The 25,928-nt window shown below is 36.3% G+C and overlaps 1 protein-coding gene across 1 annotated transcript; it reads left to right on the top strand.

The window, feature by feature from the left end:
* Positions 1 to 19,340: 19,340 nt before the first annotated feature.
* On the top strand, positions 19,341 to 21,602 carry LOC140016101 (uncharacterized). Its single transcript, XM_072069261.1, has 4 exons — positions 19,341 to 19,907; positions 20,096 to 20,354; positions 20,780 to 21,325; positions 21,442 to 21,602. Exons 1-4 carry the CDS (start codon positions 19,341 to 19,343, stop codon positions 21,600 to 21,602), a joined length of 1,533 nt encoding a protein of 510 aa, XP_071925362.1.
* Positions 21,603 to 25,928: the final 4,326 nt, after the last annotated feature.

The raw sequence follows: 25,928 nt of genomic DNA on the forward strand, positions 1-25,928 counted from the left end.
GATTTCTTTCCTCAAAACTCAATGTTTCTTGTTCTAGTCAGGATAAGTGTAAAATACAGGGCAAAATGGAAGATTATAGAGTATTCTTGACCAATATTTGCACAATTTCAGTTCACATAATAGAAATCAACTAAAAGAAAACACAGCCACTCTCTCGGCTACAAATCACTAAGGACAGCCATGTTTCTTTCCCAACTTTTCATTCAATCTTCTAAATTATCAACCAAATCCGACATGTACTTACTTATATACTGAAATGAGGTCATGAAATTTCGAAATTCAACAAACAATAATCACAGCTATATCCCTTCGGACAAGCTAACAACCAAACTTTCTTTCCTCTTGGCCAAAGTTGGAAATTCCAGCGAGAAACCAGCCATAAAACTCAATTTTTACCATAGAAACTCACATGCATCACCCTAACAATATGAGACAAGGCATAAAGCATGGATTTCAGTTATGATCTAGCAAAATTTCCAAGAAAATAACCAAAGTTGCCACGTTCTTCTTTCCTCCTAGTTTGCTGTCTTGATATTCCAGATTTGTTGCTGCTTTAAAGTTCATACTTTCTTCCTTTTAACTTCTCAAATGTCACATGCATGATAAGGTTAATGTGTTATAAGGTGCATTAAATCACAATATGAAAGTTTGCAGCCAAAATCCATGGAGAAAGCTGGGAAAATCCTTTCTCATCCTTCTCGGCTAAAGCTGGAAAAATTTCAGCAAATAGATAGTTTGGAAAACGAACTTTTCCCCAACAAATTCTTTATTTTTTTCACTCAAACTCATCATGCATGTGGTGATTATTGTGGTATGAGGTATATTGAACAACAATATGAAATTTGCAGCCAAGATTTGAAGAGAAAAACTCAAAAATTCTTTCTTTCCCTCTCTCGGCCATCTCAACAGATTCCAGCAAGCTTTCTTCAACAATTTCAGCCAAGATTACCAATGTATTTACCAGATTCAAAGGCAAATACCTTGTAAGACAAGAGATAAACTTATATCATGCATTTGCTAGTAAGTTTCTCCAAAAATTTCAAATAACAAGCTGCATATCTAGCTCTCACTTCCTCGGCCATAACAGAATTTTTCAGCAAATGAGCAGTCATTAAACAGGTTTTTCTTCAGCAAAACTCACTTTTCTTATCTAAAACCAACATGCAACATACATAATTAAGATTATTGGAAGATTGAGGGGTTTTATTACAAGTTTTACCTCCCTTTCTGTGAAAATCTAAGCTGGAAAATGCGGACAGCCTATCCTCTCCTGGCTCCTCAAGAAAACCGCACCAGGCTTCTCTTCCTTCTCCCCTCAATTCGGCTAGTATAAACACCAAGAGGCTACAGCTTCCTCCTCACTCTCAACTCTCTTTTGTGCGTGGGAATAGGGTGAGAATATGGTTCTCTCTCTACCTCACTTTCTCTCGGTTTCAGTTGGAAGCAAAGAGGAACCAGAAATGCTTTTCCCTCTCTCTCGGTTTAAACAAAAGAAAGACAAATGGTTTCCTTTCGGTTTCAAGTCAAGAAGAAAAAGGAAAAGCTTGTTGGTTGCATGGTAATTCTACCACATTCCTAGGGCCATATGGTCATTTAACAAACTCTTGAACATTTGGCAAAAAAAAAAAAAAACTAGACGTTTGTCATTTGCATGATTTGTCTCCAAACATTATTCGACTATGGCCAAAGTAATTCTAGTAATCACATCATTGCCCCATTAATTTGTTTTGAGTAGTATAATTTCTATAAAGGTATTCATACAATAATCTAAAGTATCCCTATGCACTTTAAATTATAAAGGAGACAAGTAAACACATAAATCAATCAATGATATGGTATATGCAATGCTTTCGATCTTTAGAAGAAAATGTGAAATGTATGAATAAATTTTCCGCCTCTCACAAAAGGCTATTGCAGAAACATTGGAAATGCTACCAATATCCTCTCTGAACTTTGGGGTATTTGAGATGGGTTGGAATTGGCCTGCTCACTCAATATATCTCATCTTGAAGTTGAAATAGACTGTGTGGATATTATATCTATGATTAAATCTACTGAAAATGTTTATCACTATTTACATCTATCCATTATGGATTGCACTATTGCAGATTCTTCTTCTCGCAGCTTCGGAAAGTGAGAATCTCCCATGTCTATCGTGAGGCTAATAGATGTGCATATCAACTGGCTAAGATGAGAAGCAAGCAGAATAGACACTTGACCACTTTTGATAAATGTCCTCAGAAGTTGGTTTTGTTTATGATGAGAATATCAAAGGAGTCCGTCTCCTCGTGGTATTCCTATGGCTTGTAATGGCTAGTGAAACCATGGTTCGCCATTGTGGGTCGCGTTGCGATCTCGGTTGTTTCATATTCGTCGCGGTATATCGGGTGATACGCACATTATAATACATGAAAGTTTTCAAAAATTTTGAAAAATTTACTAAAATTAGAAAATACCAAAAAAGACACAATTTAAAAAAATATCTGAATCGATTCCAAGTTGATTCGGATATATCGGCTGATTTCATGTATCACGGATTCAAAACAACCAATATCGATCGAGTCAGAACGAGTCCTCAAGGATATGGTAATATCCATGATTCGGGAATCGGTATCGTGCCGGTCCCCTCTGTTCCGATTACGAGCCGGCCGATACGCATCGGTATCGGCCAATATTGCGAACCATGAGTGAAATTGCTTTTGTTCTGTACTTTATTAATGCATTCCTCTTTTTACCAAAAAAAAAAAAGAACATATTGGCCCTAGAAAAGAATAAACAAAAGCCAAAAGAAGATAAATGAAAAGAAAAGAAAAACTCACGGTTGTGCGTGTTTCAGGTGCACCTGCGATCAAGATAGGTGTTTGCTATATTATTCCGACTCTTCATTTGGTTTTGATCCCAAACTCAAAGTACCCATGTCCACACGACACTTGTTTCTACACTTTGAAAAATTTGTGGACATTTTGACTTTTGTGAGGTCTAATGTCCAAGGAAGAGGAGAAGACCTGGCTGAGAAAACTATTAGATGTAGAAAAGTTGTCGCATTGGAATCCTTATTGCACTAGAATCCTTTTAGCTATGACTCGGTGGTTACTTTAGAATTCTCCAATCCTTAGTGAGGTATGACTTGTATGTTGGCTGTATTGTATAATTCTTTTATTTACTAGAAATTTTGCCATACCCACGTACTCGTGTCCGAGTCTTTAGAAGTATCTCCGTATCCTAATTAACACTTAGACACGTACCCAATCCAACACCCATACCCAAGTCCAAGTAACATAAGGTATTTAATTGAATATATATAAATTAATTTTTTCTATACTGTCAATGCAAAAACTTTTTTTACATAGGTACAGATTAATAACATGCCATGACTTGTGCAACATGATTGAAGGTGGTACTTTTTAATACGTGCATCTTTTGTTTTAAAGATCTTTTGTAAAGTAAAAATTGAACCGAATTGAAGCTATGAAAGGAAAAACAAAACAACCTTCTCTGAAGAAACCGTGAAAAGGATAAGCAATACCAAGACCAAAATAAATCTCAATATTATTCCATTGATTGCTTTGGTATAAAAGTATTTATAGAGGAAACAAATCCTAAGAAGAACAAAGAAACTACAATGCCATACCAAAATAAAATAAATTTACTAAAGAGCAAAAATGATAGAAAATTGTAAAAGCCCCTCGTTACAATATATGAAATCATTAAAACTTCTCATCTAAATATTACACAATCCACAATATTTAGGGATAATTTCAGAAACCTCTCTTAAAATTTTTCATCATGCCACTTAGCACGTTCGAGGTTACCAAAATCTTACGTACCTCGAAGTCCTTGCTTGAGTTGACATTTTTTGTAACATGTCAGTCCCTCTGGGAGAAAAAACAAGAAATAATATTTTGGTTCAAATAAGACTCTTATGTTATTCTATTTATGAAGCTTATAATAACACTGAAAATTGCGATAATTTGCACCTAAAGTTTCTAAAATCTTACTTATCATGTCACTCTCAAAGGTTGCAAATTGATAAAATTATCCTTGCACTCTTATTTAGCCTATGCATGCTAATAAGGTGCTGCTTCAGTGGGTTGCTGCTGTGTATTGCAGAGCCAGTCTCATTTAGTCATAATTTTTCCAGTTACTATCATTTTTTTTGGAAAATTTGCCAAATTGGTCCCTAATATTTTTTTAAAAAACTTTTTTAGTCCCTAACATTTAAAATCAGTCAAAATAGTCCCTAACATATAAATTATGAACTAGTTTGGTCCTAATGCTCGTATTTACTCATTTTTCCGACTAAAAACAGCACACATATCTCACGTGGGCATAATTTTAAGGGCAAAATCGAAAAACATTCATTAATCCATGGTTTTAGACTCTGAAGGAAAGAGAATATGCTCTTCAAAGTTCAAGCTCTCAATGGCTATTCTTCCATAACTCCACCCACTCCTCCTAGAGTCAATCTTGAGTCATCTTTCTTGCACCTACTCCATTAGATGCATTCCACCATCACCACTAACCCAAAGCCTGATGATCTCAAGAGAACTAGAAAACTTGAAGCTTCATTGAATGTTGAAAACCAAGAAAAACAAATCATTCGCAACATTTTGCAGTCCTTCACGACATCCCAACTTGTTGAAATCCTTCAGAAGCTGCCATTGTCCATCCCAGCATTCTCCATACCTTTCTTTCCATCGTTGATAACATCCCATCCTATCGCAAGATCTTTATCAAAAGTCTATGGTTTTGTTACTTTCAAGAATGTTGAGTCTTTCTTTCTTGCCCTAGAAAACCTCAGCAATAAAATTGATGGGTTTGTCAGCAATAAAATTGGTGGAGAATGCGCCAACCAACTGAGATGAGTTCTAAGACTTTGTTGAGCTATTTTGAGAGGTATGGTGAAATTCAAGAAGGGCCTTGGGGTTTGATATGGGGACAGGGAAATCAAGAGGGTTTGTTTATCTTTTGTATGACAATGAGGAAAGTGCAAAAGCTGCTTTTGCTGAGAAGGTGAAATTTCTTGATAGTTTCCGGCTAGTTTGCAAAATGGTGTCGAGGGAAAGGGAGAAAAGTAATAGGAACCCAATGGGGGTTTTGCCTGTAAAACCATGGATTGACAAATGTTTTCCAATTTTACCCTTGAAATTATGCCCACGTGAGAGAGGTGTGCTGTTTTTAGTCAAAAAAATGAGCAAATACTAGTATTAGGACCAAATTGGCTCATAATTTATATGTTGGGGACTATTCTGACTGATTTTAAATGTTAGGGATTAAAAAATTTCTTTTTGAAATGTTAGGGACCAATTTGGCAAATTTCCCCCTTTTTTTTTGTCCTTTGGGTTGGTTTTCGAAAATGTTTCAACAAGATTATTACAACGGAAACAAAAGGGGTTAATCCTTCAAAATTTCAAACCCAACGTCACCGCTACTACTGGGAAAATCATAAGGATTCTACTAATGAAAAACTCAACCAACTCTCTGCAGAAATGACTAACCTTTGCTTGCAAACTACAGGATTGAAGTCGCCATATACATACACGTTGCTTATCAGAATCAAGGAAAACAAATTTTGTCCTAAGTCCACATACCGGCAATAAGTTATTGGGAGAAAGCTATGTTAGAATTATTTTATAATTTGGGTTTCTACTGATTATATTTGTTTTTTGTTAAAAAATCGGGTAAATGAAAATCGGTAAAATCCACTACAGTATGATCTACTATAGTTGGGGTTTAAGTCTGTCTCAACTATCTATTTGGTGTGATATGCAAGGTGTAGAGCCTATCATGTTAACTAATTATGTATATATGAATGTACTACACAACGGAAATCTAAATACACTTACATCTAATTATTGTTGTCAAGTACAAGTTGATCTCTTCTTGTGTCTTTGACTCTTTCATGTCTACTCTAAAGAAACAAAATATGTAGAAGAAGGAAAAGGTAGATAGAGAATTTAGAGTAAGGATCTTCTAACCTATGCCTAACCCAAAACTATATAATTGATGGAATAGCATAAACTATTTATAGGCTAGGCTAGGGACCGTTACTAGCAAATATAAAAATCTCTAAGGTTTCCTTCCATCAAGGAAATCTTACCAAAATTCATAACTGAAAATAACATTTTCTGACTAATTGATTGATTTGATTAATTAACTAATTGATATCTTAATTGAATAAGATATCAATTAACAAAGATATCAATCAATCACTAATAAATGGGAGATACTAATTAATTATTGATAAAATGTCAATCAATTAATCAGGATATCAATCACTAATCATTATCTAATAGGAGATGTTAATTAATTATTGACAAAATGTCAATCAATTAATTATGATATCAATCACTTTAGAATTAATCATGTGAGTCATAATTGTCTCAAAAGGAGGCAAGTCTTACATTCTTCCACTTGACGCACATGGAATAGTTAGATAACTTATGAGTGACTAACAACTTAAAAATGACCATAAACCTTGTTTGTCACTTACCAAGTTTAACAGTTATGTAACAGTTGCCTAATTAGAAAATAATATTATACGAATCATAGCGGTTATGTTTTCATTGCAAACACTTCCTTCGATGTATTACAATGTATTATACTTCCTAATTAAGTACTTTGAAAGAACTTTATGAATAACTTCATATAAATTATTCAGGGTCCAACTTTATGGATCACATGATCCTTATTTTATACATGAATAACAATGTGCACAAAATCATGTAAACATAAGTATCTCGAGTGTCTAGACAATAACAATAGTTTGAGAATAATAGCAAAATACTAAATGAACTATTGAGTTCTATATGAGTTATTTGATCATTAACAACTCAGCCGGCAACCTTAAGTTGTTTGATCAACAATAATAACTCCTTTTTTTTCTTTATTTTTTTTAGTGTAAGCAAGAGAATTTGAATCCGAGACCTCATGCTTACACTCCCTCCTCCCGTACCATCCAACCCATCCCTCCCCCCCACTCCTTACTGTATACTTAATAGCTACCTTTTACTTTCGAAATAACTATTGAATACCTTATGTCGACTTACCTATCTTGACTCTCACTTTTTCATGTATACATAATGAAAGCGTATAGTCAAATCGAATATCTATAGTGGTCAAAATACAATATTGACAAACTTTATGCCAAACAATAGATGCCTGTGGTATACCTTCATAGCATCTTTGGTGAATTTATATTCATTCCAATGCATGATATGAACATTATGCAACTGTTCACTATTATTACTTAAATGTAATCAAAGAACTCTTGCATGAAGGTCTTAAAATAGATTAACTATCTTTTACATTCTACTTTGTGAATATCAATGATAGAAGGGTATCACAAATATCATGATTGATAAAAACTCTCATAGTATTACTCCCAATAATCTTAATATATATTAATTTATTAGAAAAATTCTTCTTAGATCAAATGAAGAATAAATTAATATACTATTGAGGAGCAACAATTTGATTTAAATTGTATTCTCTACAAATGTATTATGGTGACACATATGTACACCTAATTATCAAGAATCATGTGAAGGACATTTGTTTTCATATTTATCTAATGTAACTCTAATAGTGAGTTACTAGTGCCATAATTACCCTAAATAAAGTCTCTCAAAATTTGGTAGAGATTTTATTGTAATTTGTGACATTATTCCTGAATATGGAGATTTCTCCATTCGTACCTTATGAAAACATTACACAATTTATCCTTAAACTCTTGCAGATATACAATATAGTAACTAGAGAACTTCAATTCTCTATAGAGAACATTTTGCCTCCCATTGTCTCAAAGATAACTCAACCAGTGGGTTCTAAGTGGATTTATCTTTATGTGTTTATTTGACAAGGAATTTTTCAATTGATTGCTTATCTAAAATAATTAAATAATTATTTTGACAAAAGCTATCAATTTTCCATATGCAAAGGAGTCAAAAATGAATCCTTACCTTTTTAAAACTCCATTCTAGAGTCAAAACACTCCTACTTCATGTTCTTAAGAAATTTAATCTCCAATTTAATAATTCTTGATGTGTAAAAAAATCTAAATTTCTTGGAGCAAGATAGCATTGTTTCCTTTGTACAACTTCTTTATGTGTAGGTTGATTACCCTCACAAAACTGAACATAATATTGTAAACTTGATTTCCATCCATACCACAATCAAAGTGGCATTTAAACAACATTGGAGGAAATTGTTTAAACATATACTTCAGTTTCAAGGCATTACTCACAAGATATAAAAATTACCAATATGCTATATCCAAAAGTATCTCATTATTTTCTTAAGGTACACCATTTGGATGTAACCAATCAAGCATTGCTTTTATTCATTAGCAATGTTTCTGTCAGGATGCAGAAGTTAAGCCATCATGCGGCATCGTTTTGTAACTAATCAAACAAATCAGTAGGGAGAGGGATAAGTGCAACGGTGTCGTTTCATGATCAATTAGTAGCATTCAGAATAAGTGAAACGGTGGCGTTTCATGCGTATCAATTCAGTTTATCAATTCAGTTAGGATTAGTTAGAGTCGGTTAACCACACTTATTTGTACGTAAACATTCAACAGAATTGGCAGGCAAGAAGAATCGCAGAATCTCATTCTTTTCATTCTTTCTCTCACTAATTCTGATTCTCTCTCTTTTCTACTCTGTTTTCTCTCTAGTTCTCTCTCATCTACTCTTTCTTTCCCCAAATTCGAGTGTAGAATCCCTAATGCTGAATCCAGGATCCTGACATTTGGTATCAGAGCAGGACGGATCCTTGGAGGAAGTAGAATTCCATGGCAGAAAGCACCAGGTTCAAAACCTTGGAGGAACAAATCAAGAAGCAAGATCTCAAGCTCCAGGAAGTAATGGAAGGATTGCAAGCCTCGCAGGCACAACAGATGCGAATGAGGGAGGAATTTCGAACGGAATTGGAAGGGAGCAACCTGAGGATGGAAGGTTTGGTAGCAGAAATGAAGCAAGAACTCAGCACCTTTATGAAGGCACTGGTGAACAAGGAGAAGGCGGCATTAGAGGAAGACAGGTTGAGAATCGAGCAAACACCGCTGTTGCCAACTCCACCAATGAATCAGAGGCTACCAGTAGGGGCTGATAACATCAGGATGACCAGGAAAGAGGTAGGTAGGTTCTTAGCCCCTAATCCTCCAAAAATTGACTTGCCTATGTTCAGTGGGGAGAATCCGAGGGAATGGATTAGAAAATGCAACAAGTATTGTTTAAACTATCAAATTCCTGAAGATCATAAAATGGAAGTTATAGAAATGTACTTAGAGGGAAGGGCAGATAACTGGTTTCAAGGAGTAAAACTGGAGAAACCAGGTCTAGTATGGGGCAACTTCGTAGAACTGTTGTACAAAAGGTTTGACAACAGATGTGGCAGGGATGTGGTAGAAGAATTTAATAAACTGCAACAATCAGGACAGGTGGAGGAATACCAGGAAAAGTTTGAAGAGCTCAAGACCCTTATGATGCTTAAGAATCCCTATCTAGGCGAGGAATACTTTGTATCTAGCTTCATCAGTGGACTCAAGAATGAGATCAGGACAATGGTGAAAATGTTGAAACCTGCAACGTTGTCCGAAGCCCTTGAGATGGCTGTATTACAAGAAGATGCGTTGAAACTCCAGGCCAGAAGCTGGAAAACTGCACCTGAAGGCAGGTTTGGAATTTCTAGGAGTCCTTCCCAACAACAGAGCCATAGTCCTCACTATAAAGTTCCTTCTATCAGTACCTTCAGGAATACCTCTTTCAAAGGGAAGCCAATTTCTGCTGCAGATACTGAACCTAAAAGGCTATCAGCTCAGGAGTTACAGTACAGGAGGAGCCATGGACTTTGTTTCAAGTGTGGAGAAAAATTTGGACAAGGTCATCAGTGCAAATCAGGTCACCTAAATCTTTTGGTCACAGAAGAGGAAGAGGATTCAGAGTTTGAGGATGCAGTAGGTGAACAAGATGAAGCCACGGGCAATCCTGGACAGATCATGGAAATGTCTCTTCATACGCTGTCAGATGCATTGCAAAGGAAGACCATAACACTGGTAGGAAAACTGGATGGGGAGGAAATGCTGATACTAGTCGACACTGGAAGCTCAGACAGCTACATCAGCAGTGAAAAGGTAATTGCCTTTGATGTTCCTTATCGAATGGTTGAACCTTTCTCTGTGGTAGTAGGTAATGGGGCTTGTGTAACTAGTAAGGCCATATGTCCTAAGGTGGTATGGGAGATCAATCAGTACAAATTCTGCTATGATTTAAAGGTAATGGACCTGAGTGGCTGGGATATCGTTTTGGGGGTGGACTGGATGACTCGCTTTAGTCCAATTACTTTTGATTTTCACCAATTAACAATCTCTCTGCACAATCAAGGGGAAGTAGTTCAGCTAAGGGGACAAGCTGAGAATTGTGACTTGGATCTTATTAGGGGGAGTGATCTAAGGAATTTTATTGAATATAAGAAGCAAATGTGTCTAGCAATGAGGATGGGACAGAATGGGAAATCAGAGAAGGGGAATATGCCTACTGAAGTTCAAGGCATCATTGATGGCTTTGCTGATGTTTTTGAGACGCCCTCTGACCTTCCCCCTGCCAGGGAAATAGATCATGAGATACCTCTAAAACAGGGGTCTCAGGCTTTTAAAATGAAGCCATATAGGTACCCTCATTCCCAGAAGAGTGAGATAGAACAACAGGTCACAGACATGTTGCAGCATGGGATTATCATTCACAGCAACAGTCCCTTTGCCTCACCAGTGCTTTTGGTTAAAAAGAAGGAAGGGACATGGCGTTTTTGTGTGGATTACAGGCGCCTGAATGAAATGACCATCAAAGATAACTATCCCATTCCAAACGTAGATGAATTAATCAATGAGTTAGCAGGCTCAAGGTATAAATCTAAGCTGGATCTCACTTCTGGCTACCATCAGATCAGAGTCAAACCCAAGGACACTTACAAAACTGCCTTCCAAACTCACTGTGGCCATTATGAGTTCCTGGTAATGCCTTTCGGACTGACTAACGCACCTGCAACCTTTCAGGCCCTTATGAATCAAGTATTTCAACCCTATCTAAGGAAATTCGTGTTGGTTTTCTTTGATGATATTTTAATATACAGTCCCACCCTGGAATTACACCTAGAGCATCTGAGGATAGTCCTGACAGTGTTGAGGGACCACAAACTGTTTGCTAAGAGATCAAAATGCTCATTTGCACAACATACTGTGGATTACCTTGGTCACACTATCTCTGAGAATGTAGTGTCCATGGATCAGTCCAAGGTGGAGAGCATTATCAACTGGCCTGTCCCTAGTACAATTAAAGAGTTGAGAGGATTTTTGGGGTTAACTGGCTATTACAGGAGATTTATCAAGCAATATGGCATTATCTGCAAACCACTTACTATGTTGCTCAAGAAGGACAATTTCTGTTGGAACGAGGAAGCACAGAAGGCCTTCACATCACTGAAACATATTATGAGTACTGCTCCTGTTCTCAAGCTGCCAGATTTTCAGAAGCCTTTCACAATCGAAACTGATGCTAGTGGGAGTGGCATTGGAGCTGTATTGATGCAAGAAGGCCATCCCATTGCATTCCTGAGCAAGGCTTTGTCTCCCAGAAATTTGGGACTGTCAGCTTATGAGAAGGAACTGCTAGCATTAGTGATGGCAGTTTCCAAGTGGAGGCATTATTTGGTGGGATATCACTTTATTATTAAGACAGATCATCAATCCCTGAAGTATTTGTTAGATCAAAAGCTCACTACTACATTACAACACAAATGGTTAGCCAAGCTGCTGGGGCTGGACTATGAAATTCAATACAAGAAGGGGACAGAAAATAAGGCAGCTGATGCATTGTCCAGATTACATGGTACGACTCAAGAACACTCTACTCAACCAGGATCATGTTTTGCCCTTTCAACTGTCCAACCACTGTGGATACAAGAACTCCAGAAAAGCTATGAGTCAGATTCTCAATGCCAGGACATTATTTCTCAGCTACTGCTGGACCCGCAAGCTCACCAACCTTTTGAGTGGGACAAGGGATTGCTGAAGTACAATGGCAAACTTTATGTAGGCTCAACCAGTGGATTGAGGGACAAGCTCATCCAAGCACTCCATGCATCAGCAGTGGGGGGCCACTCGGGACAAAGGGGCTGTTGGCAGAAGTTAAAAGCTTTGTTCTATTGGCCTACGATGAAGAAGGATGTTATCAGACTTATTCAGGCCTGTGATACATGTCAGAGGTACAAATCTGAGCATGTGCACTACCCTGGTCTATTGCAACCATTGCCAGTTCCTCGCATGGCTTGGACTCATGTGACTATGGACTTCATAGAGAGTCTGCCAGAGTCACAAGGCTATGACACAGTAATGGTGGTGATCGACAGATTCACCAAGGTGGGACATTTTCTCGCATTAGCGCATCCATTCTCTGCCAAGCAAGTGGCTCAACTCTTCATGGATCACATATTCAGGTTACATGGCATCCCAGAATCTATAGTATCTGATAGAGATAGGATCTTTACAAGTGTTTTCTGGCAGGAACTTTTTAAGTTACTAGGTACGGAATTGAGTTATAGCTCAGCCTATCACCCTCAGTCTGATGGGCAGACTGAACGTCTCAACCAGTGTGTCGAAGCCTACCTGAGATGCATGACTGGGGAATTACCCCATCGCTGGAACAGGTGGCTAGCACTAGCTGAATGGTGGTACAACTCCTCCTATCACTCCAGTCTGCAAATGACTCCATTCGAAGCCTTGTATGGGTACCAGCCTATTCCCTTGCCTTTAGGACCTCATTTTGACACGATCATACCAGCTGCTTCCCACCTACTCCAGGAGAGATTGAGGGTCTCCAGCAGCATCAGGGATCACCTCCTCAAGGCACAACAGAGAATGAAGTTCTTTGCTGACCAGAAACGTACTGAACGAACTTTTGAGGTGGGTGACTGGGTTTTCCTGAAGCTTCAACCCTATAGACAGCAGTCAGTGGCTATCAGGAAGTGCCTCAAGCTGTCTGCAAGGTTCTATGGCCCTTTTCAGGTGGTAGCTAAAGTAGGGGCAGTGGCTTATCGTCTTGCATTACCTGCACAGGCAAAGATTCACCCCGTATTTCACGTCTCTTTGCTTAAGAAGAAATTGGGACCTCTGCAGCCTATTTCAACGACACTGCCTGAGATTGATATTGATGACCAGTGTCCTCTACAACCAGAATCCATTTTGCAACGGAGGGTGATCATGCGAAATGGACAATCAGTGATACAATACCTCATCAAATGGTGCCAACTCGATCAGGATGAAGCTTCTTGGGAAGACAAAGACTTCATACACGCGCAATTCCCTCAGTTTCAGTCTTGAGGACAAGACTGTTAAAGGGGAGAGCAATGTCAGGATGCAGAAGTTAAGCCATCATGCGGCATCGTTTTGTAACTAATCAAACAAATCAGTAGGGAGAGGGATAAGTGCAACGGTGTCGTTTCATGATCAATTAGTAGCATTCAGAATAAGTGAAACGGTGGCGTTTCATGCGTATCAATTCAGTTTATCAATTCAGTTAGGATTAGTTAGAGTCGGTTAACCACACTTATTTGTACGTAAACATTCAACAGAATTGGCAGGCAAGAAGAATCGCAGAATCTCATTCTTTTCATTCTTTCTCTCACTAATTCTGATTCTCTCTCTTTTCTACTCTGTTTTCTCTCTAGTTCTCTCTCATCTACTCTTTCTTTCCCCAAATTCGAGTGTAGAATCCCTAATGCTGAATCCAGGATCCTGACAGTTTCCTAATTAATGAGCACAAATAGGATAGCCCTTTATTTTGTGCCTTCATTTTATTTTCTATCTTTCAAATTTCAAATTTCCTTTCTCGTTTGAACACTTGTAAAGATATCAAATATTGATCCTTTATCAAATAAGAAAGGAACTTTATATTTGATGAATGGTTACCTAATAATGAGGTAAATATCTCTCACCAATAAAAAAGGATAGAAAATAATTCACAAAATTTTAGTGTTATAATAAAACTCTTATGGCATCCATAATGGTTGAGTAGTCTACTTTACTTATGCAGTCTACTTGAAATATTATAGTCAATAAATCTAAAATCTTTAAAGATTTATTATTTATCAACTCTTTATTTCATTATAGAGATATATCTCAATCTCTTATGCCAAAATTTAAGGAGTTTCCCTAGTGATAAACATACTTGCTGCCAATATAATTATTGTGGTCAAGTGCAGTATATTGCTCAATTTAAAGGATGATACTGAAAACTTTAGAATTAATAACTTCACTATTTTTAAAATCTACTACTGGATAATGAGGTTCATAATCATACCCAATAGTAATTAATTTGAAAATAGAAATTCTAACGTAATAAGAAAATAATGTTTTAGAAAAACAAATTTTCTTGAAATGAGCAATAATACATCACTTATCTTATGTAAGACTTGCCTCCTTTTGAGGCAATTATGACCCATGATAAGTGCATGTTTTGTGTGTTTTTAGTGTGTTTTATTAATTAGTTTTGGTGTTTTTAATTAGTTTTATAGCTTATGAACTAAGTTTCTAGTGAAAATATGCATTTTGTGGTTTTAAGTGGTAAAAATTGTATTTCTATTGAATTTAATTGTGAAAATTTCATGTTTTTATAGGTTTAATGATTCAATCATTAAATGGCATGAATTGAGAAGATAATTGGATGATTGATGATGGTTTGAAGTGATAAAAAGAGAATATGAAGTGCAAAAGATGAAATGCAATTAAAGGAGTTTTCCAGCTTTGACACCTATTGGTATTTCAGCTATTTCTTGACATTCACGTATTGGATTGAGGTAATTTTTGAATTTTTTTTAATCGAAGAGATATATATACATTTGGTATGAAGATATCGAAGTCTAGTTTAGTGGTTTTCCTAGTCAAAATGTCAAAATACAGAAGTGCAATTTTGTTGTCGAAAGCTGAAATAGAGTTTTGACTAGTAGAGGGTATTTTGGTCATTTAATGGTTCACATAGCTCCAAATTGGATGAATCTTGAGGCATTGGAAACATAACTCAAAGGGCTACAACTTTCGTGTTTTACACAAGAGTTAGTTCAGTCTCCATCATCAAGAAAATATATGTGAAAGTTGGTGCAAAAACAGAGCAAACATGAAATCCCCCCAGAATGAGCAATCCTGTAAAAGAGCAAAATATGGTACAATATGCAACCTCAGGCCGCATTTTCGAGGTTGTGAATTCATGTTTTGCGGTTGCAACTTGCTCTACAATTTGTGCTTTATTCACACAACCTTTTTGACCAACTTTTCTGCAAAGATTCCTACTGGAAATGAGCAGATGAGCATGGAAACTTTGAGAGGCAACCTTTGAGAGTTTCAAGAAGCAATTTTGCCAACTAGAAACAACTCATCTTAAGTTTGAATCTCTCTATAAATAGAGACCTTGGAGAACACTTTTCACAACTTTGGAAGGCTAGAAAAACTCCATAAAAATGTAGTCTTCACTAGTTTTTCTTAGTTTATTAGTATAGTATAGTTAAAGCAGTTTATCTTTCTTGAATTTGTAGTTAGATTTGAATGAAGATTTGAGGAGCAAAGATGGAGAGGTTGAAACTCATGTGGCAAGGGTGATTTCTCTCCTATCACTTTCTCTTTTGTATTTGGTTTCATGTTTAGCTATAATATAAGTTTGGTATTTGTTTTCATGTTTAGTTAAAGTTTATGCCTAGAGTTATGGATGAACTTTCTATATCTTGTTAGTAATGTTTACTTGGTTATTTGATGATATTATTTTGAACAAGTTATTTATCACTTTTGCTTTTCTAATCATGATTAACCGGCCATTAATTATCACAATCTTAAGGTGTTAAGTTTGCAATGAGAATTGGGATTTAACACTAATAAAGTCAAGCTATGACATATCATAAGACTTTTAAGTACCTAAATATCCTCTTGGCTGCTGTTTTATAAAACATACATGGCTATTGATCCTTGCTTGAACCATGATCTTAAGGTTATGGCTTTTTCAGTACTAATGGTGTGACAATTCATACTTGGTTTATGGGCTTGCTCTCATTAAAGAATGCACGTTTCTCAATTATTGACGTTGATCTATTTTCATTTTCTTTTCCCAGAGGTGGAGATAAATTCCACTTCCACTTAAATTGGAGGGTTGTGCATATGCAGTTCCTAATTTTATACACTATTCATTGAGAATATGCTCCATGCATGTTATAAAGTAATTGAACATGAAACTTCAAATCAATTAAAATTGTTCATTGGAGAAGGTTTGTGCAAAAGAATTTGGTTATGGTTCCCAAATACTATGATCATATCAACCGTAGAATTTGTATGCATGATTTAATTGTCACTGACAAAGTTTGATTTATGGAATTTATTGAGCAAGTTATGCAAAATGAAAGCCAAAAGAAGGATAAAGTAATCAAGTTTGCTTTGCATTGAGGGATAAATTAAGGTTTTGGCCTCTCTCTGCGGTTAAACTTGACATATTCTAAATGATGTCTTTTAGAACTTCATGAATACAAGTGCAACTTATTTAACTTTGATCTTCTATGAATGACATGAAAAAGCTTATGTGCATAAAGTTTTTGTCTCAGTTAAACAATTCATGAATTATAATGAATGGTATAATCAAAGTGATCTTTATTATATTTATAGAATTATTTAATAAGGATCTTGAGATGTTCATGTTTTGAAATTCTATGATGATTTCGACTTGGGTTTTTATTAAAAGTTGAAATTGTCACTTGAGATATGAATCTTTGGTGTAATATTTAGAGTAGCCATCTTGGTTCATGTATTTATAAAAATACTAGGAGGAAGTGCCCGCACATCGCGCCGGTGTTTGGTGCTTTTGGTTGTAGAGAATTTTTCATTGGACAAATAATAGTACATTTTGGAAAGAAATAGTCATCATATATGACAAAGTTAATAATAGTACATTCTAATTGCAACATACACTTATACACTTATACACTTTGCTTTGTCAATACTTTTATAATTTTACCATTCCCAAAATACTCTTACAGATGTCAATTGAAAATCATCTAAGAGCTGATATAGGTTGTTTCAAACAAAGAAATATCCTCTAACGGCTAGTTATAGTAACGTGTTAATTACACAATGTGTTAATATGTCTTTGTGTTAATTGCACAACAAAAGCCACACTTCAATTAAATGTGTCTATACTACCGTTTCAATAGTTATACCAACACATAAACTTATATGAGTTGTATTCGATGCAAAAATGGTTAATTCCATATTTCAGAAATATTCAGATGTCTGCATAAATGAAAACTTTAAATGTACCAAAATGAGGGCATTTCAATAAATATACTTAAACACATGTAATCCTCAATTGTACCAAAAGTTTTAAAAAAATTATACAACATTCTATATTCTCAAAAAGCCCTTATCCATGCGGTTGAAATTTAAATCCCGTTTGACCACTACTCATTTTTATATAGTATAAGGATGTCATATATTTCCTTTTGTCCATGTTTTCAATGGCACGATTAAATTTTTTAGCAAATTGGACAAAGGATTTGGGATTTACTTTGTGCAAACAAGTTTTAGTTTGCTAATGTCATAATTAGATTTATTATCTATTGACATAAAATATTGTCTCAGTTGAATGATTTAATGGATTATTACAATTAGTACCACCAAAGTTGCTATTATTTTAATTCATAAAATTATTCGACAAAGATTCTAGGATGTTTGTCTTCTGAAATTTTTATCATAATTACCTGCCCCAAGGGGGTATTTATGCATATTAATTTTGGAAGGGTCAAGTGATCACATGGTACATTTATGATTATATATATGGTATTTATCCCAGTTAAATAGTATACTAAATTATTATTACTGATACACTGAAGTGACCATTATCATAATTCATAAATTTATTTAATAAGGATCCTGAGATTCTTGTCTTTTATAATTATATTATATGATTATCTAACCGAAGGTGATAATCATATATATATTATTTTAAAAGGATTGAGTGTGTGATGAGGGAAAATTATGACCTCAAAAGAGGTCTATCTACTTGAAATACATTAGTTCTTCTAAAGTTATCTCACTGTTTCACTTGAGTGGGAGGTTTATGCTATCCAAAGAACACTCTTTAGAAATAGAATTTATCTTCCACATGAATATTGCCATTAATTGCTCACCTATTATTATTGCTTCAAGTGTGTGATATATCTTCGAATATAATTGTTTAAAGTTTGCAATATTTGTGTGAACAATTGTCATTTTGTTGTTGTTTTGTTTGGCAATATTGTTTTGAGATGGAAAAGTAAAGTTGAGTTTACTACTTAGCTTGGTTGATCTTGCTATTATTGTACTTCAAGTAAAGTTTCTAAAGTCCTATAATTACGGTTTAACATAGAAAAGGCCTGTTTTAGAGGATAAATTAAAATATTAAGATTATGCAAAAATTTGCCCTTTGGCCTTTTTCAAAGTACCATGATAATTCAAACTGTTGATCAATTTTGTTTGAGTTCATTGAGCAACAATTTTATAAATATGGAAGATCTAAAGTTATAGTTTCAATGAGCATTAATAGACAGTTTTGTCTGTTAGATTATTGAAGAAGAACTTTTCTTAAGACCATGTAAAACTGCGTATCTTCTTGACCATTATAAAGTACAATTTTTGTTGTCCACCGAATTAAAGGTTCCACTTTCTTTCAATAATTTGGGTTCAATTTTATATTTATATTCAAGTGTCAATAAGTGGTTGACATATATCTACCAATTGGGGTGAATAATAAATGAGGGGAAGTTAAGAAAGCTTCCATTGGTCCAACTCATAATTTTGACATTAAAAATACTAAATGTCAATTTTAGGGTGCTTCAAGTTTTATGAGCTCAAGTTGTACAAAAAATTAACATAATTTATTTTTCTTTTAATTGTTTTAAATTAACCTTTGCTGCATCACGCCCTATTAGCGGGGAATCTTCCATGACTGTATTGCACTTTGCAGCAGCTGAAGCTGTTCCAAGGGGAATTGCATCGCAAATGGCAAGCGCCGCAATTGGAAACAGTTGATACGGCATTGGCGAACAATCTCGCGTCGGTGCAACCAACTAATAATAAAAACGACATGGGCGTCCTCGAATGTCTTCGCTACAGGTTCGTGAGCATTCTCAAACTACTTATGGTTTATGCTTCCAACTCAAATCCAATTAATTTTTTAGTTTGGAACATACGGGGAGCTTCTCGCATGGACTCCCTTCGTTAGCTAAATAAGTAGATTCGAGAAAATTCGGTTCGTTTAGTGGTTCTTTTAGAACCAATGTCTGACTTTAATCAATTGGAGGTTGTTAAGCACTTTCTTCGTTTTGATAAGGCAGCAGGTTTTGCTCAAGATAAAATTTGGTGCCTATGGGGTGAGGAGTTTGGTATCGTGTTTATAGAACACGCCGAACAGCTAGCCCATGCTAGGATCATGTTTCGTTCTGGTTTTTCTTTTGAGTCTTCGGGAGTGTATGCAAAGTGCACTAGAGTTGGTAGGAGACCCCTTTGGGAAGCTATGGAGTTGTTGAACGGTGATATGGTGAGACCTTGGATGGCAGTGGGAGACTTTAATGTTGTCTCCTCTGCGGGGGAACAAGTGGGCGGTTCTTCTGTGAACATGCGAAATGTTGATGAGTTTAATACGGCTATGTTTAATTATGGGTTAGCTTCAATGGAGTTTGAGGGGCAACCTTTTACTTGGACAAATGGTGTCATGTGGCAAAGATTGGATCGGGCTCTAGTCAATGCTCGATGGATGGATTGCTATCCTGTCACAAAGGTTATGCACTTGGCTCGTGGACGGTCAGATCACTCGCCTCTACTAATTAAGTGTAAGGATGACAGAGTAAGATGTTCTTCTTTTCACTTCCTCAACTTTTGGAGTACTCATCACCAGTTCATGGGAGTGGTGGCGGAGGATGGCAAAAACCGGTCTCCGAGATAGGCATGGTTGGTTTTGCTCAGAAGCAAAAGCTGGTTTGATGGCGGTTATGCTTTTGGAATCATGATGTCTTTGGAAATATCTTCTCCAAGGTGAAAACAGCCGAGGAGAACTACAAGCTAAGGGAAGTGGAGTTTGATACCAACAAAGACGATTTGTCAAGGTTGCGGTTGAATAAAGCCCGACCTGTTTTCTCCCGTGAACTTGTGGTGGAATGTTCTTATTGGCGCCAAAAGTCGAATATCAGATGGTTGAAAGAAGGGGATGCTAACACAGCGTTCTTCCATGGGGTTGTTAGGCAAAGGAGAAATATGAATTTTATCTCGGGTCAAAGAGAAGGATGGCTCGTGGGTAGATTCCGTGGGGCTTATTCAAGTGTCAGCAATAGCTTTTAATTCTCAACTATTTGAATCGGAAGGTCGACCTAGAGCCCCTCAATTTAATTTTGAGGTCCCCAAGGTGACGGATGTGGATAATGCCATGCTTCTTGCACTTCCTTCGTTAACGGAGTTAAAAGAGGTGGTATTTTCAATGGACATCAATAGCACGCCTGGGCTAGATAGATTTGGAGCTGGATTTTATCAGTTATGCTGGGATATCATCAAAGTGGATCTGTTGCAAGTAATACATGATTTTTTTTTTCCTGGGAGTAGAGCAACCCAAGTACTAGTCTAGTTCCCTCCTACTTCTCCTTCCAAAAATTGATGGAGCTCATCAATGGAAGGATTTCCGTCCAATTAGTCTATGTAATGTGTCTTCAAAAATTATCTCTAAAGTTATAGCAAATCGGATTGGTTGGTTGCTCCCTTCTCTTATTTCTTCGTGGCAAACGGGGTTTGTACCGGGTAGGGGTATTGTTGATAACGTGCTATTGGCCCAAGAGTTGATTTTGGATTTGGACAGACAACTAAGCATTCCAAATGTTATTCTCAAGCTTGACATGAAGAAGGCTTATGATCAAATGGAATGGTCCTTTCTGAATACTATGTTGCGAATGTTCGATTTTGGAGAACAGGTAGTTAATTTACTGTTCCGAACATTCGCGAACTCATGGTTTTTGGTCCTAATCAATGGTGAACCTTCAGGTTTTTTTAAATCCACGAGAGGGGTTAGAAAAGGGGATCCCCTATTTCAAACCTTGTTTCTGTTCGTGGAGAAGTTTCTCGGCCGAGGGCTACATCAGTTGTTCTTGGGAAATGAGCAATGGTTCTATGGTTCGGCTGGGGGTAAGGTTCCCTACCTTGCTTTTGCTAACGACCCTATCATTTTCACTAGGTGTGCTGCAGGGTGTTTACAGGCTATACTTGATTTTCTGGGGAACTGTCAGTCTTATTCGGGACAAAAAGTTAATATAAATAAAAGCTCCTTTGTTTGTTCTCCTCGAGCTAGGGCTGAGCATTTGACTTTGGTATCTTCTATCCTTGGTTTTTGTCAGCAGTCTTTTCTGATGCAATATTTGGGGTTCCCGCTGGTGAAGGGTTAGTTGAAATGTATGGTGTTCGACGGTCTTATTTCAAAAATTTCGGCAGCCCCTCTTCCATTGGAGTTCCAAATTGCTCGACATGGGAGGCAAAAATGTCCTCATCCGACATGTGCTAAGTTCTCTCCCCATGTATTTGTTGCAAGGGGTGCAGCCTCCTAAGGCAGTATTAAGGACGCTTGGGAGGATTTGCAACTTTTTCTTGTGGGACAATAGTGCGGAGTCAAAGCTGCTTCATTAGGTTGTGTGGGACTGGTTGTGTTTTCCCGAGGAAGAAGGGGGGGTTGGGGTTCTGATCTTTCTCAGATGTCTCACGTGCCTTTGCATGTAAATTGTGGTGGCGGCTAAGAAAGCACGAGTCAATATGGCCCAAGTTTATGCACCAAAAGTATATTAGAGGAGTTCACCCTTCGATGGTGGTTGTCTATCGACCCTCTGTGGGGTGGAGACGTCTCCAGGAAATTTGACTCGTTGCTGAAAGTCAGATTCAGTGGTCTTTAGGTAAAGGATTGGTTGATTTTTGGCATGATGCATGATACATAATGCTTCAACCAGCTTTTGGCTAAGCTAACTGGGGTTGCTGACCCCCCATATGCTTGTGGGAGAGTTCTATGATGCTCAAGGGTGGAATGAACAGCGGCTTCGACGTTGGTTATCTCCATTTCTGATTGCCTATGTTTTCCAAATTCCATTCTCAAGACATCAGGAGGATCGCATTGTGTGCGCTCTAGCTCCCTCTGGGGAATTCTCCGTGTCATCTGCCTGGGAGGAGGTTCGCCAGAGAAGGAGCCTGTCATTGGTTGATAGTTTTCTGTGGAACTCTGTCACCCCAATTAAGATCTCCTTTTTCGCCTGGCGGCTTGTGTGCCGGTAGCTTCCTATTGATGAGATAATCCAGAAGCGTTCGATTTGGTGTCTGGATGTTACTGTTGTAGCACAGATGTAGAATCAGTTCAGCACCTTTTTGTGGAGGGTCCCTTGGTGATGACTGTATGGGGTTTCTTTGCGCGTCAGTTTGGAATTTAAAACCTGAGGAGCAGAGACGTCTCGTCGATGTTAGTAGCTTGGTTCTTGTCAAGAATTATAAGTGATGCGACGTAGTTTGGAGCATTACGGCATTGTTTTGAAGATTACCAGGAGAAATAAGTAGTGCGACGTAGTTGGGTATGAGTTCATATTCTTGCAAGAAACGGTGCCGTTGCACTGAAATTTAGTTAGGAAATCTGTTATATTTGTTTCAGTTAGTTACAAAGTCGGTTAGCATTGATGAAGTGTAAATAATGCTATAAATAGCAAAAAGGTGAAGAAAGGCAGTAGTCAGATTCATAATTAGATTTTTCAAATGAAAATATCTTCTCATTCCTCTTAATTAGAAATCTCTTGATTTCATGCAATAGGCTCATATTGTTGCTGACAAGTAAAATGTCATCAACATACAATAACAAAAATATATACTTCCTCCCATAGAACTTATGATATATACAAGCATCTACTAAATTCATTTCAAAACTAAATGAGATGATCACTTAATGAAATTTGAAATACCATTGTCGAGACGTTTGTTTGACCTCTATAGATGAATTTTTTAATTTTACAAATCATATTTTTTTAGATCTCCTAATACAAAATTTTCTGGTTACACCATATAAATTGTCTCATCAATGTTACCATTGAGAAACATTGTCTTTACATCCATCTGGTGTAACTCAAGATCAAAATATGCCACTAATGCCATGATAATTCTAAAAGAGTTATTTGAAGAGATCGGAGAGAAGGTTTCTTTATAGTCGATGCCTTCTTTTTGTGTATATCTCTTGACGACAAGATGAGTTTTATATCTTGTCACATTGCTTTTCGAATCCCTTTTGATTTTAAATATCCACTTACAACCAATGGATTTTTCTGACAATGGGACAAGATCCCAAATATCATTGTCTTTCATGAATTTAATCTCCTCATTCATGGTATCGATCCACTTTTGAGAATTTAAACTTTTCATGACTTGACGGAAGTTAATTGGATCATCTTCCATCAATCCAGTATCATCCTCGTATTCCTGGAGAAAGACAATATAATCATCTGGTATTACACTTCTCCTTTCTCTAGTGGATCTTCTTAATAGCACTGATTTTTCAAGAGGAAGAGTTTATTTTAGGACATTGTCTTGATTTGTTATGTCATGATCAAGATCAGGAATGAGATCCTTAACAAGATCAATAACAACTGTGGGAATATTGACATATTCTTCTTTAAAGACAAGCTCTCTTACTATATTTTCTTCCCCAAACTCGATATCCTCAAAGAATCAGGCATTTTCTATCTCAAAAATTGATTTAGTTGCGGGATCATAAAACTTGTAATCCCTGGATCTTTCAGAGTATCCAATAAAATAACAACTAACCGTTCTTGAGTCCAGTTTCCTTTCATTTGACCTATAAGGTCTTGCCTCAGTTGGACATCCCCAAATATGTAAATGCTTTAACCTGGGTTTTTTTCAGGTCCAAAGTTCATAAGAAATTTTGATAGTTACTTTAGTTGAAACTTTGTTAAAGTATGTGCTGCAGTTTTAAGTGCTTCTCCTCAGAGTAACTCTGGTAAGATAGAATGACATATCATATTTCTTACCATGTCTTTAAGCGTTCTATTTCGTCTTTCAGTTACACCATTCATAGTGGGTGAACCTGGCATAGTGTATTGTGGTGCGATACTACATTCCTCTAGATATTTAGCAAATGGTTCTGGACGTTGTTCACTTGAACCGTTATTCTACCATAGTACTCATCACCACAGTCAGATCTGACGCTTTTAATCCTTTTGTTGAGTTGATTCTCAACTTCAACTTTAAAATTTTTGAACACATCTAGTGACTGTGATTTTTCAGAAATGAGATATATGTAGTCATATCTTGAAAAATCGTCTATGAACGTTATAAAATATTGTTGACCATTCCAAACAGATATAGAAAATGGTCCATAAATATCTGTTTATATAAGTTCTAAGACGTCTAAGGATCTATTGATTTCAAATCTCCTTTTATTAGTTTGTTTCCCCTTTATACAGTTAACATAATCATCAAAATCTATAAAATTTAAGGGATCGAGAATTTCATTTGACACAAGTCTTTCCATTCTCCGTTTGGAGATATATCCCAATCTCTTGTGTCATAATGCAGCTGAATTCTCATTGGTTAATTTTCTCTTTACTCCTCTAGTACTCAAATGCAGAGATTTATTAACTGAGGTAATTGTATCAATTAAATATAGATTATCGTAGTGCATTAAAGAATCAGAACCAACCAATTTTGAATCATGAAACAATTCAAATTTTTCATTTTCAAATGAACAAAAATAACCAAATTTGTCCAAAGCAGAAATAGAAATTAAATTTCGTCGAAAAGACAGTATAACAAATATTTCATTAAGATCTAAATAAAATCCGGTCTTTAACAATAATCTAAAAATTTCTATTGCCTAAACTTGAACTGTTTTGCCATCGTCCACGTAGATATATCTTTCATTATGATTAGGCTTTCGATAATTCAGACAACCCTACATAGACACACTGATGTGAGTTGTTGCACCAGAATCTAATCACTATGTGTGTCTAGATACCGAAATTAAATTAATCTCAGAACAAACCAAATTAAGAAGCATACCTTTCTTAGTACACCAAGTGTGATAATTAGTGCAATGCTTTTTTTTATGTCCTTCAGCTCTACAGAAGAAACAAATATTCTTTCCCTGATCATCTGATTTCTTTTATTGTTTCTTTTGTGGCGCTGTACCTGCAACTCTTTTTTCCTTCTTTCTCTTAAGTCCTTTGTTTTTATTATTAGTGGTTGACATCAGATGGACACTTTTTGTCTGATCTTGCTTTAATTTTTTCTCTTCCTCTACACAGTGTGAGATGAGTTCATTTAAAGACCAAATCTCCTTTTGACAGTTATAACTCATTTTAAACTGACTAAATTATGTAGGAAGAGATATTAAAATCAAATGCACTAGTAATTCTTCAGAGAGTGTCAATTTAAGTGCATTTAATTTTGAAGGAAGATGCGACATTTTTATAATATACTCTCTGATATTGCCTTTATCACTATATTTTATTGAAACTAGGCGTGTCAAGAGCGTACTAATTTCAGTTTTTTTGTTTTTGACAAACCTTTTTTAATGTCCTGAAGGAACTCTTTAGCGGTTACTGTTATTTCTGACATTGTTCCTCTGAATGCTTTTGGAACAATCTTTTTAATGATCATCAGACACAAGCGATTTGATCTCTCCTACCTTTCCTTATCTCTCTTTTCATCAGAGGTACTCTGATCTGTAAGAGGTGGGGGAGAGTCATCCCTTAACGCAAGGTCGAGATCCATTACTTCAAGTATTATCAAGAGATTTTTTTTCAGGATTTGAAATTTGTGTCGTTCAACATAGGAATATTATTGATAT

Source organism: Coffea arabica, chromosome 1e, assembly GCF_036785885.1.
Source record: "Coffea arabica cultivar ET-39 chromosome 1e, Coffea Arabica ET-39 HiFi, whole genome shotgun sequence".
NCBI lineage: Eukaryota > Viridiplantae > Streptophyta > Magnoliopsida > Gentianales > Rubiaceae > Coffea > Coffea arabica.